The following is a 17,751-nucleotide window of genomic DNA, read 5'->3' as shown; positions in this document are numbered from 1 at the left end:
CCACTACCTTGAACACACACATCAAAATCACAGGGAGTTTCCCTTTCTCACAGAGAGTTCACCTTACTCGCTGTGGGCCAACCCTGAGCCTTCACTGTAGTACAGAGACAGCTGAAGTTGTGCACTTTAGTCTGGTTCCATAGAGAGTGCTACAAATATTGGGTGAAATACAGCCTTTTTCAGAGGACCTGCACACGCGCACACACACAACTTATGCACTTGAAAGTTGGGCTCAAGTGGGACTCGAGTGTTGCATAGGCTTTGTACTAGCTTGTTTTGCAGGCAGAATTTCACTCATTCTGAGGGGGAGCCATTTTCCGGAGATGAGGATATAGTCTGTATGTGTTTTCCAACCCCTTCCCCCCATCTACCTAGGAAGCAAAATCCATGACTGTTAGGTGTGTAGATATGCAGTGCCTTCTGGACTTTATGGGGGGCAGGGTGGGCAGGACCCTTGGAAGAGGCATTGACTAATACATCCCCAGCACTCACAAATAACAACTCCAAAATTCTTGTCACTAGACTGAATAATAACATCAAAGGAAAGGATTTAGTAGATAGACAGTTGTTAAGTAATTTTGTTTCCCTGAATGGATTTGTAAACAAATAGTGTGAATTATTGTGCAATTAGTTGCTTCTAGTTCAACCTAGATAGGCTGCTTCCCATTGTATGCTTCCTTACAGAAAAGTCAGTTACCCTTCCTGGATGAAACTGCGAATGGGAAGGCAAGTAAGGAACTAGAGGGCAAACTTCACACCTCCTGTGCAAGCCTGAGAACATAGATTATGTGTGAGAGACCAACATAGGGTTTGGGAGGAGACAGAATCCTCCCTTGGGCATTGGAGGCAGGGCATGGGTCATCTGTGAAGCTGAGCTGCAACAACTTACTGCCTGTGGTAACTACTCCACTCCCACTTTGTGACCTCCACATGCATGCATTAAACCCTTGTGTGAAGGCTCTTATACAGAAGTAAGATTGTCTTGGTACTCTGTAGCTTAATTTGCAAGTGCAGCTCCCTGTACTAGCCTTGAGACTGTGCTGCGTCCCACAAACATTAAGGCCACTTTACTTATAAATGAGTGACCACACCTGGGTTTAATGCACTGTAACTAATGTGCTTTAACTTTACATCTCTATACATTTCTGATTTCTCTTAACTTTCCTGAGTGTCCCCATGTAGACAAGTCCTTAGATTCTCCTGACTCTTGCGTACAGACGTACTCAACTTTGCTGTGCCACAGTTTTCCCATAATAAAAACAGGGCTAATAATAGTAGAAATATTAAAGGTGTACAAAACTCTGTAAAATTAGCTTTGTGAGTGCAGATAATCCACTTTGACGTTTGAAGGCATTAAAGAAGAGCAAAGTATTATTTTCTTTTTTTTATCCATCCTTATTTCTCCTCCGTCTCTTATTTCTCTTTCCCTAAACTTGTCTTATCCCAATCCATTTATCCAGGGTGTCCATTTTGTATGTAGGTTTCTAAATGCAAAATAGAGTACTTGTTAAAAAAATGGATAAAGCATGAACTGCAAAGAAAAATAAAATGAGACTATGCCCATTTATGCTTCTTTATGATGTATAATGAAGGCCTGAAGTTATTTTAAAAAATAAATGAAAATAAACCAAATCCTGTTAGTTTATTACATTAGAATTTCAATTTTTGTCTACCCTGGCTTTCTTGAAAGTCTCTATGACCAGCTGCAGAAGAAAAGCAAGAAAGTAAAACCTTTTTAGTTTAGAGGCAAATTGAGTTTTATTCTGCTTTATTGCAAATATTCTAAATTGAAAATTCTTTTTAAATAAGGAACTGTATTGATATGTCTTGTATAATATCAACGTTTAACAATAATCATACTGTATCCTTTTATAGGCAAAGAATTAAATGAAACTTTGATATTCAGCAATTAATTATCTTCCTTTATTTCTCTTTCTGCATCAGAAAACATGAGGATTAAATTAGGCCAGCCAAAAACCAACATCTGATGAACAAAGATGACTTAGATTTGTTTTCAAAATCATATGAAGATTCAAATTATATTTCTTTAAAGTCATCTTTATGGAACATGTTAAACTGAAAACATTTTGAACCAAGTTGTATTTTTTTTTTTTTAGGGCACTGGGACTTTTCAGTCTGATAGACAGTTTGTGGCCTCCATTAGTGCCTCTAAAAGTTCCTGGTCAAAGTCAAGACTGTGAAGCGGTAAGGTGTATAGTTACTGAGCAGTGTTTCTTTCACCCAGAATTAAAGTTCTTGTATGTATAGTGTACAATGTTTACTTGGGATGTCAGAATCTCCCAATCCCTTTAGCTATTTAGCTATGCTTCTCCCTTCATTCTAGACTAACTGCCTACCACCGTCCCCCGGACAAACACCTTGATCTCATCCACCGCTCTAGGTGGTGACTCATAATTAGTTCTCTGTACACATCATGGTGCAATACACCATTGATCAGCTACTGTGGGACTCTTCTCCTCCTCCAGGAAATGCAAATTAGATCTGATATTATGAAGGCAAATCAGAAAATATGACAGTAGAACTCAGCAAGGACAGGACTGTTTTACAGGTCAAACTCAGGGCTCTTTTAACTTCCTTTGCATGCTGGAGTGATTCTGACTGTGATACTCACCCTGCATGAAGATTATCATCTGGAGGTTTACCTGAGCACTAAAACAATCTTTCCATAATAGAAATAGTGTGAGCATTTCTCTGAATTTGAAACTAAAATCTGATGCTAATGTGCACTGCAAAACTAGGATTTCATCTGTAAATTTCCTTTAGTTAATATTGTATTCAGAAAAGAAACATTGCCTATTGTGTGTTGCTTGATAGTATTACTCTGATGGGAAAGTTTTGAGAAGTTTTGTTGTTTTAATCATTGAGAATCAGGTACCTATGCTGTTCTGCTATTTCTGTATAACTGTTCTTTTGGAGAGAAGTTTGGTATTATTTAATTATTTTCATTACATTAGAACCCAGATGTCTCATCCAGGTCAGAGCCCCATCGTGCTAGGTGCTGTAAAGATTTACAAATGGGGTATGCATGATTTAAAAATAAACAAACTTACACTTTGGGGTGGGGGGAGGAAGTAACCAACACAAAGGAAATGGAAAAGTTAGTCATTACTGTCTAAGAAAAAAGTCTCATGAATGTCCTTGGTACAATGTACTTTTTACATTGCTAAGAGGTTTACATTGGAGAATAAAGTTAAAACTCTTATATTTTAAAATAATACCATTAATGTTCTGATTTACCCTGAAAAAGCAAGACCAGCTCTGAATAAAACTACTACTCTGTCCTTAATTCACCCCCTCATCTACAGTCTAGGTATGTCACAAGTCTTGAAAAAAATTGATTGCTTACATGTTGCAGCACATATATCAGCTGTGGAAACATTTATGGATGGAGCAGCACTCCTAAATGTTGTGTAATATTGTTATAACTTTCATTTGCTTTTAAATTCTTTTACTTTCATAATAATAATCAATAAAGAGAGGAAACTTTCCATTGCCATACACTTAAGGCGTATTTCACAAACAATTATCCTAATGCTTGAAGATGCCATAGTGAAGTCTTTTATTGCTACCAGTTTTTGGCAGTATATAATTTAATTTTGATACATTTGTTACTGATACAAATGTGCCTAGAAAGCACATTCTTATATATATAAACAAAAATATTAATAATAAAATAATGTTGATGTTACTGTATGAAGAGGTCTCTGGAATAGATTTCTCTTGAGCCGTATCTACACCAAGCTATCTTTTTTGATATATTCAAAAGGAAACATTTTGGTCTGACATTTTTTCTTAGGTGGAAGTTCTTTTTAATGGCTGAACAGCTGTTTTCATTAATCCAGCTTTCCTTCATTATATAAAGAGCTTCATTAACTTCCAAACAACATCCCCAGAGTAGAACTAAAGAAACCGATAAGTAAAAATAAAAGTATAGGGCTGACTCTGCACCCTGAGAAGCTATTCTAGTTTGAGGTCTCTTCAAATGGGGATTGCTAGTGTGATCATTCCATCACATAACTGTTTAAGGGAAATAAGGGCTGGTCCTAGCACAGAGAAAAATTCATGTTGTTGAATTGCTGTTCTCCATTTTCTCCCTGTGCTGCCTAGGATTTAACTTGGCAGCTTTCAGGGTTCTCAGTGAAGCTACTTCAGCTGTTTACTTTCACCCACCTATGTACAAAAATTACCCAAATCTCAAAAGTCACATTTTTTTTGAAAACATGAAAATCATAGAATTCATAAGTCTCACAACTGCCGTGTCACAAAGAGACATAGTAGTTATCCATTGTGCCAAATTGTGTGATTTTGTGATATGGATCAGTGTCAAATTAGGAAAAAGTATGACACTTCCAAACTGATTTCACTTGTGACATGGAAACATTAAATTTTCATCTGTTCCAACTTCACAGGGGTGTTGTGAGTATCAGTTTGTTTTCATAGTATTTTGAAAATGTAGAGAATGATGTAAGTCCTAAGTATTATTACTTATCATTATTGGTCCTATTGAAATGCTTTTAATTGGGTCCCATATTTCTTATATTTATTTTAAACAGATTAAAACTAATCTTCCTCCTCCCAGCTTCTGTTACATTCTTACGGCTCCGCCTGATCCAAGACATATCAATGTAGATGAGGAAGGACAGATTTCCAATTTGTACCTGCCCCCAGCTGTGAGTGGCCTAAAGGAAATTCTTCAGGTAACTTTTTAAAAAGTGCAATAAACAGGTATTTTGTACTACTGGTTTAATAGTTTTATAAAACCACATTTGCCTAATTTCTGTTTTAAATTGTATGGCAGGTTGGTGATTGTAATCAACGTTGTAGCTTTTGGGCACAAGTTATTTATCGAAGACTGCAGGTAATTTTACTTTTTAGCAATGAAATGTACTAAAACCAATGTAAAGTGTGTGAAGAAGCAGGTATTTGCTGTGTTTAGACAAAACATTTACTTTTCAGATGCTCTTTAAGAGCTGTCTGAGTGGAATTATCAGTAGGTAGAATATCTCTGAATGAACAAGAGCACTTCTACTTGGTCTCACTTCTGTTTGTTTTAGAAGATTAATTTCTTCTGAATCAAATGCTGTGTATTATAGGACAAATTTTCACGTTCTATATGCCCAGAGAGCTCCCATTGAAACCAGTTGGGATCTGCAATGACAACCAAATAGAGAGTGTTTTACAGTTAAATTCTGCCCTCAGATGCACCTGAGAAGCTCCCATTCAGTGGTATATGTGAGGGAGACTTTGGTAGATGATAGGTGTGTAGAGTGATTCTGTTATTGCATGCAACTAGGCAGATCCTCCTGGCTTCAATGGAAGCCATCCAGGCACACCTAAGAGCAAAATTTGGCTTCTTTAATCTATCAGTAAAAAGCAGGAGCTCTTAAGTAAATCTGTCTGCTATCCACATGGGATTTTCTACTTCTGGATTTTTTTCAAAGTGATGCTCACCCCTCTGCATCAGTAGTTCAAAGGATTTTGCGTTACTGATTTTCTGCAGACTCTACTGGGTATGCAGTACAGCCAACACTGAATTCGGATGGAGGATGCCCTTGACCCTTTTCTTGACAAGAAAAATAGCATCAAACAAATACAATGAAATTTGAAGGGATTTAATTCTAACAGGACCAGCTAAGAAGCTGGAAGTTGTAACCTGATTTTGGGTGTTTTAGTATTTGAATGGGGTTATAGGCTCACCAGTTGATCGGATCAGAAGATAATGAGGTTCTTGTCCCGGAATCAGGCTCCAGAAGGGTTTTATAAGGACCCCAGGGTGCATGACAGGAAGGTTCACAGTGATAGCCAAATTTGTATAATTTTATAAGCTTTTATTAAGATAACATAAAATGATAGACAAATGACTGATTAAAAGAAAATGAATAATCACATGGATAATGGGTAGGAGTACAGTCTTATTTTAGAGACTTGTGATATCTCTCTCTATATCTATCTATCTATCTATCTATCTATCTATATCTACGGTATGCTTTGGATTAATATACTCATACCCTTCCCTGATGACCTGGTTGAGAGAGATGTCTGGTTCCTCAACGCTTGAGTAAGAGGGATGGAGAGCTAGGCAATGCTCGAGGCTATAAGAGCTATAAGGCTAAGACTAACACTACAAATAATACTAAGTATAAACAAAGAGCAAAATTTTAACACTAACTAAAAGAAGCTTCAAGGAGTAGCTGACGATTGCCCCAATTAACGCAATTGCCCCGTCTTATACCCTGAGCAATAGGGGTCCTTCTTCTAAGTACAAATTTAGATTCTTCACCCCCAAATTATTAGGGTACACTTACCCTATAGGCTGGTAGGTTCGTCCATATTAATGACACATCCACATCCTTTCCAGACGGTTCGTTTCTCTCACCTTTGTTATTTCTGGCCCTTTTTGTGGGTTCTGTGGTGTATCTGTGAAGTTTACTCGGGGTATAACCTGTGACAGCCCCTCCAGTTTTGATGCCTCCTGATTTATCTGGGGTAAAGGTTATAACCATGTATGTCTTAATCCTTTAACTCATCATTACTTATCTGGGCCAAAGGTCCCAACATATGTATGCTAACTGCCTTAGCTTTCATACAGGATGTGGTCTGTAAGGTACCTTGCGTTACAGCTATAATACTTTAATATGAATCTATGACTATTATAATAAATCAGCAATACTTGAATCTATAAGGAAAGATATATATATATATGTGCAAGCAAGCAGGCTAGTCCTATAGGCTATAAAGTGCTCCCCACCACCATGATATAGACCTGAATTCAGTTTCAGGTCAAAAGTCTCTTGCGTCCAGTGCTCATGCGTAATGATCCGATACTTAGTCCTGGTCTACACTGGAGACTTTTGTCGACCAAAGTCAGCTTTTTGTGCCAAAATAGTGGTGGTGTACACACTGCAATTACCCTTCCGCCCGTCGACCCAACTCTCCAGATTTTGCAACAAAATCAAACCACCTCAACAAGAAGTGTAGAGCTTTTTGTACCAAACTTTTAATGACAAAGTGTCAATGTAGACACTGTGCTTCGTTATGTTGTGGTAAATGGCCTCCAGGAAGTGTCCCAAAATGCCCATCCTGACCTGTTCTGGCCATCAGTTTGACTCTGCTGCTCTGCAGCCATCTGTCCCTCCTCATTTAAAGTCCTGGGAATTTTTGAAATTCCACTTCCTGCTTGATCGGTGTGGAGAGCTCACATCTCATCTTCTCAGCTCACCATAGTGGCTTCATACACCAAACTCTCTCCCACTTGGAGCACACCGTGGCTTCTTGATCTGATCAGCATTTGGAGAGAGGCGGCTGTGCAGTCCGAGCTCTGCTCTAGGTGAAGGAACTTTGATATGTATGGTCAAATTTCTCACTTAATGGCAGGGAAGGGCTATGAACAGGACTCACTTCAGTGCTGTACGGAAAATCAAGGAGCTGCGGCAGAAGTACCAAAAGACTAGGGAGTCAAACCATCGTTCTGGTGCAGCGCCAGAGGCTTAGCCTACACTGATGGCGAAATTTGGCAGCAGTCGACAGGAGATACGCAAGCTACATAGAGTAGCTTGCCTATCTCCCATTGACTTCCTAACTTATATCTACCGCAGCCTTACTCTTTTTGTGGGGGTGGATTAATGGCGTCGACTTCCGGATCAATTGAGTGGGTCTCCACTGCCGCTTAATCGATCCTACAGAATTGATCCGGCAGCACTGACACTGCTGCCATCAATATAGACATACCCAAAGACTTGCTGCTTCTATAAGGAGCTGGAAGCCATCCTCAGCAGTGACTCCACCTCCATCTCCAAGAGACCCGTGGATACTTCCGGAGGCAGCAAACACTGGACTCAACCCTGATGAAGAAGTCGTGGACAAGGAGATTGAGTGGGAGGATGATGCGGAGCAGGCGACTGGGTTGTTTGGTGATGTGCAGGGTCAGGACTTCTTCTCGAACCTGGAGGGTTCAAGCCAGTTCCAGCCCTCCAGCTCTGGCATGCAGGATGCAGGAGAGGAGAGCTTGTGTAAGTGATTTTTTGAGCTGATGTTACTCAGTTACATGAGTTACAGCTGTCCTTTGCTTTGTTGCATTATACAGCTGGTTGAAGGGATAGAAATGCAGAAGAGTAGCTGTTTGCACGTGCTTCCCATTCCCCTGTTCAGCTAGGCAGTGCTTTGGAAAAGTGTGTTAATGCACACCAAGATTTCACAGGAATCCCTTAAAGAGATGTCTAGGAAACTTTCCTGGAGGTACTTGCCAATCTTGTGTCAGAGATTCCTTGGCAGAGCTGTTTTGTGTCTTCCCCCATTGTAGGAAACTTTCCTGTGCCAAACAGCAATCACTTGTGCGGGGACCAAAGTGGCACACAGGTGAGCAGGATAGAGACCCGTTTGAAGCTGCTCACATGGAGGAGATGCACCCTAGCATCCCTGCTTACTCTCAGGAGTGAAATGCAGATTCTATGGCCCCTGCCTGTGGAAAATGATGGCAGAATTTGAAATTTTGTCCCTATCTACCTGCATCAGTATCCCAAACAACCATCGAGAACCTTTTTCCCAGATGGAATGTTCCCTCCCCCTGGACACACCTCACCATGCCCTGGTTGATCATCGAGCTGTGCACCTGCCAGGGGACAGTGAGAAAGAGGTGTATTTCACAGTAATGCATCAATGTTGTTATTGCACTCAGTCGTGCTTCTGTTCCTTGTTTGTTGTGCTTCTATAGATGTGCCCTTGACGGAAAAATCCCTCCACAGCTGCCGAGCGCTTGCAGCTGATAAGAAAACAACCACTGAGGAGCAAAGAAATGTTCCAAGAACTCGTCCAGTCCTCTAAGGTGGGGGAAAAAAGGGCATGACGAAACGCTGTGTCCAAAAATAAAAAAACTGATCGACAGGAGAGGAGAGAGAACCAGGAGCGAATGATAGCAGGTCACGAGTGCATGATAAAAGCCATGAAGGAGCAAGTGGGGCTGCTAAAGTCACTAATAACGCTGCAGACTGAATTCATGCATGCTTGGCCTCCCTTGCAGCCAGTACAGAACTGCTTTCCATGCCCTCCTCAAACTCCACCCACACATTTCTACCAAACTCACGGCCCATCTTGGTACCCCGTTCACTCCACCCCTTCAGACTGCTTCCAGAATGATAGCTGGACTTACACTCAGCTGTCATAGCTCACACTGCCCTCATTGCTTTCTCCCTTCCAACCCAGCTTTTTATGTGTGTTGTGAATAATTGTGATTTAATAAAGATGTACTGTGTGAAGAATAAGCAATCTTTATTTGTCTCTTGCACCTGGTGGTTGCACTTCACTTTGATACACAGTGCAAGCTGGGTAACAGTCATAGCATGGTACAGTGCTCTTTACAAAGACACCTTATTGGTGCTCATTGTCAAAATAGTTTCTCAAGGCCTCTCTGATTCGAATGCCCCGCTGTTGTTCCCCTTTAATAGCCCTGACATCTGATTGTTCATATTCAGCCGCAAAGCGATCCGCCTCTGTGCTCCACACAGGGGGAAACTTTTCATCCTTAGTTTCACAAACATTATGGAGCTCACAGCAGGCATCTATAACCATCGGAATATTTTCCTCATTTAGGTCTAACTGGCCATAAAGGCATCGCCAACGAGCTTTTAATCTGCCAAACACACATTCAAAGGTCATTTGGCACCAGCTCAACCTGTTATTGAAGCTCTCCTTGCTATTATCCACGTTGCCCATATAAGGCTTCATGAGCCATGGCAGTAAGAGGTAGGCTGGTTCTCCCAGGATCACTATGGGCATTTCAACACCACCCATTGGACTCTTTTGGTCTGGAAAGAAAGTCTATACTTGCAGCTTTCTATACATGGCAGAGTTCCTGAAGGTGTGTGCATCATGCACCTTTCCTGACCAACGCGTGTTGAAGTCAGTGAAATGGCCACAGTGATTTACAAGCACCTGCAGTACCGTAGAGAAGTACCCCTTTCTATTAATGTACTCTGTCGCAAGATGGTCCGGGGCCAAAATTGGGATATGCATACCATCTATTGCCCTGCCACAGTTAGGGAATCCCATTGCTGCGAAGCAATCCACTATTTCACGCACATTTCCAAGACTCAGAGTCTGTAGCAAAATGCGATTAATGGCCCTGCACACTTGCAATAACACAGCTCCAATGGTGGACTTCTTGGCTCCAAACTGATTACTGATTGGTAGCAGTCTGGAATTCCCAGCTTCCACACAGCAATCACCACACGCTTCCCCACCAAGGGGCAGCTCTCATTCTAGTATCCTTGCACCACAGGGCAGGGGCGAGCTTCACACAGACGTCTATAAAGTGAAAATTTGAAAATTCTGAGCCACTGCTCGTCATCCCAGACTTGCATAACGATGCAATCTCACTGCTCAGTGCTTGTTTCCCACTCCCAAAAGCAGCTATGCACTGTGTGCAGATGTTCCGTGAATGCAAACAGTAATCTGGCATTGTTTGTTTGCCTGGCACACAGCAGATCAGGCGCCTTGGATTCCAGTTCCGATTGGGAGCTCATGATATACTGCATGATCAGCTGTGATGTGTTCAGAACGCTGACAGCAACAGTTGAGAGCCATGCAGGTTCCATCCTTTAGAGATGGCAGGAGCTCAGGAAACTGGAGCCATTGAAAAATGCCACAAAACACAGTCAGAAACCCATGGAATGACAGGATGGAAATCACTGCATCATGGGACTTTGAGCCTACATCCATGATGCACTGCGATCCTCTCTGCCTTCCCACAATGCCTAGCAGCACAGGGTGGCAAGTTGCACAGTGGGATAGCTGCCCACAGTGCACTGCTCTCACTGACGATGCTAGAGCACCAAGTGTGGACGCACTTCGGTGACACAATGAGTATTGTGTGGATAGGCACAATTGTAATTTCAGCACTTTTTGATCATCGCTGTAACTTGCGTCAACAAACTTCCTAATGTAGACAAGGCCTTAGGCAAGCAGCACAATTGACTCGTGAGAAAGGAGTGCCTTTCATCGCTCAATGATGATTCCCCCAAACTAAGCGGCATGGGCATTTCTATGGGTTTTAAAGCAAAGTGAAATGATGAGGTATTTAAGGCATTAGTATGGACATTAGATACTCAGACATGTCTCCCTGCCCTATTTAAAAACAAAAAATCCAACAACAACAAAAGAAACATTCCTACAAAAAATTGTTTTTGTCACAGAAAGTAGATTGTGTTTGTAACTGGCTGGTTGGTTAGGAGATGACGGTTTCAGATGCGCCCATACCTGAATCAATATTGTGTAGCAGCATCTTATTCTAGAAGTTCCTGGTCACTTAGAAAAGAGATTGAATATGCTGGGATGTACATTGCTTTGAAAAATATTCATATGCCTAATAGGAAAGATGTATCTATACTTCCATATTGTTAAAATGTTTGATTAGCCAGTTTCTGTAAGTGATCATTCTCTATTGAACTATATGCACTAGACTTATGTAAGTTAACAAGATAACGACACATTCGTTATTGGAAAGCTGTACTAAAAAGGCAGTGGAAATGTTTCACTTTTGGATAACTACTCTCGGGATGTAAATGCACTTGCCTGCTGTTTGTGTGTCACTCACCTAATCCTTCCAGAAATAAAATGTCATATGTAGCAACTTGTTGATTGCCTCAGCCTTTGCCAAGAGGATTTGTCTTTCACATGCAAGATCATTGTGCAATAAAATGTGAAGGGCTTTGATTCAGCTTTAATTTCTTCTGCAGACTCATTATTCATAACTGATAAAATACCTTGTATGAATTGTGTGCATTTTGTAGTTAATTTGTATTATTGTACTTTAAAAAGCAGCAGTGTTTCTGCATTCTGCAGTGTCTTCTTTGGGTGAAGGAGGAATGGAAATATGCCTTTTATTATTTATTTATTTATTCAGAATAAATACTGTGGTACAAAAGGAAAATGAGGAAATGTATTCCATCTGTGCTTTGAGGAGCTGTCCTTTTTTATAACTGAATCCTGCTGCTGTTTGTTGTTTCCTTTCTGTTCAGAACAAATTGTCACACACATAAAGATGATTTTACAATGACTTGTGACTATTACTATTATTATTTACTTTTTGGCTGATTCTTCTGTTATGTACATCTAAAGACCAGCTTTTAAAAGGTCTGGTGTTACTCTCATGTGACAGCTGTAAAAGTCAGTCTTGTAAGACTGTTTTAAAACTGTGCAAATTCGGAAGATGATGAGATGCATATAGTTGTTACAGAAGGAACATGGGATAAGTACAATAAAGAACATATACTCAGGAACCAGAGTAAATTGATGCATCTGTGTTAGGAATTCTGCCAATCACTCTTTCTAATTAGTATATTTTTTCTGAGAGCTACTAGTGTGAACAAATAGCTAGTTTTAAAGGGTCTGATTTTTAGAGGTTTGAATTTGCTATTGGAAACAAGCTGAGGTTCTCATTGCTTCATAACTTGTAATAAATGAATGTGGCTTTAAGAGTTCATATATCTTTATTTTTAGAAATGCACACATTCTCTTGGGGGGGAGGGGCGGGGCAGTGTGAGGTGAAGGAAGTTAGAGTTAAACTCCAATAAATAATTGCGATGACAAAGATTCTGGAATTTGCAGAGTATCTAATAGCTATATACTTCAATAAAATTGTAATGTATTCTTGCAAATAAAAGGAAATATTTGTATGCAAGGTGTTCTGGTAGCACCCATCACCATATTATCTAAGTTCTGTTGAAGTACTGTTTTTAAAAAATCATAAATCTTTCAGAAAAAAGTGTTACACAATGTTCATAAAATTTCCTCGAATACTTGAATCTAAAATAAGTTTATTTATCTAAAATTATTTTTTCTCTGTCATGCAACACACTACTTCATTATTATAGAGCTGTCATGAATACTAGCTTTGCATTAATTGTAGATGTAAAATAGAACACTGAAGCATTTAAGGGGGGTTGGGAAGACATACAGAATTACAAAAGCTCTGCAAACAGACACAAGAAAACACATATTGCCAAACTTTAGCCCAGCTAATCTTGGTAGAGCCCTTTTAATAAATGTAATATCCGTCTAATCTATCTTGTTAATCAAAGTAATGGGAATCATTTTAAAACACTACTGAGATAATGTTAATGAATTTTTCAGATATGTAGTCTAACACAAAGTGTAGGTACTTTGGCTGTGACATCATGTGTTTTCATATTGCTGATTTTAGCCATACCAGAATATATTTTTCCTGTCCTAAACAGGCAAAAGACTTGTGTAGTCAGGGTGGGTTTCTTCATTTCTCTCATAAACTAAATGACTCATAAAATGTTCTATTTATGTGTATCCCTCAAAAGTTTTCAGATGCTATTTGTTCACCAAAAACATCCAATTTTGTAACCTATAACAGCTATTGCCCAGGGAGTGGTGCATATGAGAGTCTGATGACAATATTTGCTGAATTTGCTTATGGAGGAATAATGTCAGTGAGAGACTTTTTTTAATGACAAAGCTCATATAAGACCTTGTCCAGACTAGCATAAAAGGTGTATTTTAAGATGTTGCTAGCTAATACATTTGAACTAATGTATTTGAAAACCCTTGTGTAGATGGAGCAAGTTGTATTATAATATTAGCTTGTTGAGGTAACCCCAGACTCCCAACTCAGGTCAACCTCGACCAGCTAAATTAAGATAAAAAGATGTTAATCTGCATCTATGCCAGGAAAAGGGTTAACACGCGTTAAAGGTTAACACATGTTAACTAGCCCTGATCTAATCTTGACTTCTCTTCCTGTCCAAACCCTAAGTGTCATGGTCTAAGTGAGGTTTGTTTGTTTGTTATGAGATGGCGCTCTTTTAGTCTTCAGCTCTGCCATTAGTTTAATCAGTCTGCATCACAATTAAATGTAAGTGTTTTGCCCTTTCTTCCTGAAACTTTAGATAAAATGTAGTGCTCCTATGGGTCAAAGGGAGTTGTGGCTCTTTGTGACTGACTTCACACTGCAGGACGGGGCTAAAGGCAACTGTGGAACTCCAAAGACTGTACCTGTATATTTTACTTCATCATGTGTTCTCGAGAAAGAAGTTATGGAGGCACTCACTACTGCTTCCCATTGTGTTATCTTCTTCAAGGATGCTTTACGAGGAAATGGTAAGCTTGTTATTCAGGGTACTGGGGCAATTGGAGCCAAACTAAATTCAGTGTGGCCCATGGGCATTCAGATCTTTAATATAGACATGCAACTTTCTGAGACTGTAAGACACTCAGAACAAGATGAAGCAGTGCAAGCTGGGACCTAATATTGGAGGAAGGGGAATTGTAACTGTTGTTTTCAGTAATTTTAGTTTTATTTTACATTTCTAACTGAATTTACTACCCCTGGAAGGTGTAGAGTTAATGACACAGATCTGACACCTTTATTTCCCTACAGGGAGAGGCATTGCAAGCTGCCCCTCACTACCTTTTCAGTGTGTCTCTTCAATGACCAGGTGGTCATCTGTGCATGGGAAAGTAGTTCCATCTCTATGCCCATTCATTTTTTGGTCTCTCTCTGCCAAGACACCCAACTAGAGTGCCAGTTAGTGCCAGTGGTGGAGACAATCTTAGGATGTGCATATTTGTCCACCAGGAAATAGAGTGAGACCACTAAAATTTAATTCACATAGGATGTCAGATATTAGTGACTTTCAGTCACCGTCAATCCAGCCCGGGTATAAGCCATTGACTACTTATGAAAGGCTCCATGTCCTGTTACCAAATCCATTGAACAATCTGTTTATCTCTAGGAACTGAAATCTGGTCCATATTATGCAAATTAGATGTGGCACTTAGGTGCAGGTGAGCAAAAGTTTGGCCAATCCCTTCTTTGGAGAAGTACTGCATGTGCCTAGCCTTTGGATAGATTTAAAACAAATAAAAGTACCTCTAAGAGAAATACAAACTTATATGATTAAACAGACAAAAACCACACGCTTCCACTGAATGTTTGAATTGAATTTGAATCTCTCTTTTAAAAAAATCTGATATAGCAAAATCTTTTTGCCCAGAAGCCACTGAGCTCAACAAGAGCGGGATGTGTGTTTCATTCAAAAACCAAATATGTTGGTGTGGAGTAAACCAGAAATAACTCATCTCTGTGTTTAGTAACTGGTAGAGAGCATTGTCTTTATTGGGCATGATAATATGCTCACCTTTTTCCTTGTTACTGTAATAAATTGAAATGTCTGTGTTGGCAGGTAGGATTATTTGTGTTGAACGTACCGTTCTCTCATTACAAAAGCCCCTTTTGTACACGGCTGCCGAGGCTGACTTCTGTGAGCTGACTGGCCCTGTCAAACTAGATGAACTGGATTTTACCACAGCAGCCAATTCCATTTGTACCATAAGAGGTTAGTACAGCCTTTTCTGAAATGAATGTTGCTAACTATTTATGTTCATTTTAAACATTTGGGTCCCAGTACTGCTCTCTTGAATTAAACAGTATATTGAAGAAAAAAGGGGGAAATGAAAAGAGGTGGGGGAGGTTGCTGTGTGTCGTTAGGACAGTCAGGTTTACACCTCTTCCTGGGCTTTGCTTCCCTTTTCACGTGCAGATGTTGCTGTGGAAAAGTATTTTCCCTTGCACACCATTGCCCATTTGAGCTCTGCATGGTCAGTGTTTCCACTCATTAATAGGTATGCGCGCACACACGTATGCATACACAAATATTTACCGTAAAATGTTTTATTCTTTTGCTTCATATGTCAGCATTCCTTCCGATAGCATCCGGTGCACCAATCTTTTATATCTTAACAATTGCGTATAACATTAACTGCTGTAAAATTATTTTTCTATAGAAAGATTAGGTGTGCAAGCAAGGACTTACGCATGAGAGGGGGCTTTGCCTCCTTCCCTTGGGGATATGCTGAAGCAGGGCAGTTTTATGTTCTACTGAGGGCTCCTTAGCACAACTGGGCCACACTTGCTCTCCAGCTAGAGCTCCTTGCTTTTGGACATTGCTTTGTTTAATAATTTAGTCCACCCACTACTAGTGCAGGAATATTCTCTACCGTGTGTTTTCTAGTGCTTTGTCTCGTCTGCTTCTAAAGGTTTCAAGTTCTGGTACTTCCTTTGGGACATTACTTCACAGCCTAGTAGCTCACACTTCTGTTAAAAAAAAAATCCTTTCTTATTTTCATTCCATCATTGCTAGTTATGTGACTAGACAACTCTTTACCTTCCTTGGGATTTGCACCCTCAAATGCTTGCTAAAACATTTCAAGTGATTTCTAGAGTATTAGCAGTGTTGACAAGGAGTATTATAGAATCTTTGCAAACATAGATTCAAAAAACTCAGTGTCGTTATCAAAAATATCCATTCCATTGCTGTGATAAAACCCTATGGGGCTAGAATCTCTGCCATTAGTGTGAGTATATTGCGTTGAAAAATCTTGACTTCTGGCACCGCATGATGAAGAACAAATATAACTCTAGAGGGTTCATTCTGAGCCTGATGAGCACTAATGTCTCAAATCAATATTGGCAATTATTTTAATAGTATTTTAATCGACATGTTTGAAATACTGCTTTTTTTCAACCACACTAAAATTTATGCTAAGAATATTCACTCCTATGCTGTTACATTTAAACACACCAAGTATGAGATGCTCTTTCTTCTCTACTTTAGTCTGCATCACTCTTTATTCAGTAGGATCAATGCAAGATACCCTTTTTTTTTTTTTAACCTCCCTCAATATCTAGAGGAGAAAAAAAATCCACCTTCATGTTTCTATGCAAGCTAAAGCGCATAATACTAAAAGCGAAGAGCTATTTTTAAAAATAAAGGTATACAAAAACCCTCAACCCCTGCTCTTCCTTAGTTGTGGAGGAGGGGTTAAGGAAGAAATTAGAGAGGGAGTTGTGCTGCTGGCAATCTAGGCGGATGTGTTTGTGGAACTTCCTCTGGCATTCACCCCGTTTGATTATACAGTTGCTTTCAGTTAGGTTAACTGTTATTTTATTAATATTCTCCTGGGTTCTTTTGTACTAATAGAGAATGTAAATTCTCCTATTATAATCGGAGATAGCTCTGCCTGTAGATAAGCTCTCTTCTTTGTATTTTCACATAGTAACTAAAATAGTTTACAGTGTTTAAAATGGATTTTTATTGCTTTGTAGTTTGTTTGGCTACTTCCTCTTTGAATCTTTCTAGTGAAAGAATAGGAGATGATTGTGTAGCACAGCCTGTTCTTATAGTAACACATTTATTTGGTGAAATGATTAACAAAGGAGATGTTTCTTTCTTGAAATGCTTGCAGCTTCTCCATTTGCATTTGGGTAACAGCATAAGATTATTAATATTTCTTATTAGATCTAACTGTTCATATGAAAGAGTTCTAATAGTTCATACCATATGCTTTGTGGGAGGATGAGCTGATTAACAGTATTTTTTGTCAGTGAATGATTCAGATGTGATGTTCGGATTTTGACACTTGATGTCTTCATATGACCCTCTCCAAGTGGCACTGTTTCCAGACGTACTGATAAGAAGTTGTCCAAATGGCGATAATCACCACCCTGCCCCATTCCTAAATATTACCAATTGCCCAAACAATCCACCCACTCACTAACCAGTGTGATAAGTTGAAGAAAAAACAGGGTTACTTACCAGTAACTGTTGTTCTTTGAGATGTTGCTCATATCCATTCCAATATAGGTGAGTGCACGCCACTGTGCACTGGTTCCCGGAACTTTTTTCCCCCTAGCAGACCCTGTAGGGTTGG

General features: G+C 39.7%; 1 protein-coding gene across 4 annotated transcripts in view; it reads left to right on the top strand.

The window, feature by feature from the left end:
* Positions 1-17,751, top strand: part of SPIDR (scaffold protein involved in DNA repair) — a 335,554-nt gene that overhangs the window by 307,038 nt on the left and 10,765 nt on the right. For all 4 annotated transcript variants that reach the window (XM_067553805.1, XM_067553804.1, XM_067553803.1 and 1 more), the window contains 5 exons: positions 2,118-2,205; positions 4,575-4,718; positions 4,820-4,879; positions 13,929-14,139; positions 15,225-15,377. In XM_067553805.1, coding sequence (XP_067409906.1) covers positions 2,118-2,205; positions 4,575-4,718; positions 4,820-4,879; positions 13,929-14,139; positions 15,225-15,377 — 656 coding nt within the window. The remainder of the gene's footprint in view (positions 1-2,117; positions 2,206-4,574; positions 4,719-4,819; positions 4,880-13,928; positions 14,140-15,224; positions 15,378-17,751) is intronic.

The sequence above is a fragment of the Emydura macquarii genome, unplaced genomic scaffold (genome assembly GCF_026122565.2).
Source record: "Emydura macquarii macquarii isolate MOO-44397 ecotype Brisbane River unplaced genomic scaffold, CSIRO-AGI_Emac_v2 contig_1477, whole genome shotgun sequence".
Classification (NCBI taxonomy): domain Eukaryota; kingdom Metazoa; phylum Chordata; order Testudines; family Chelidae; genus Emydura; species Emydura macquarii.
This window is presented reverse-complemented; position numbering and strand designations above follow the sequence as displayed.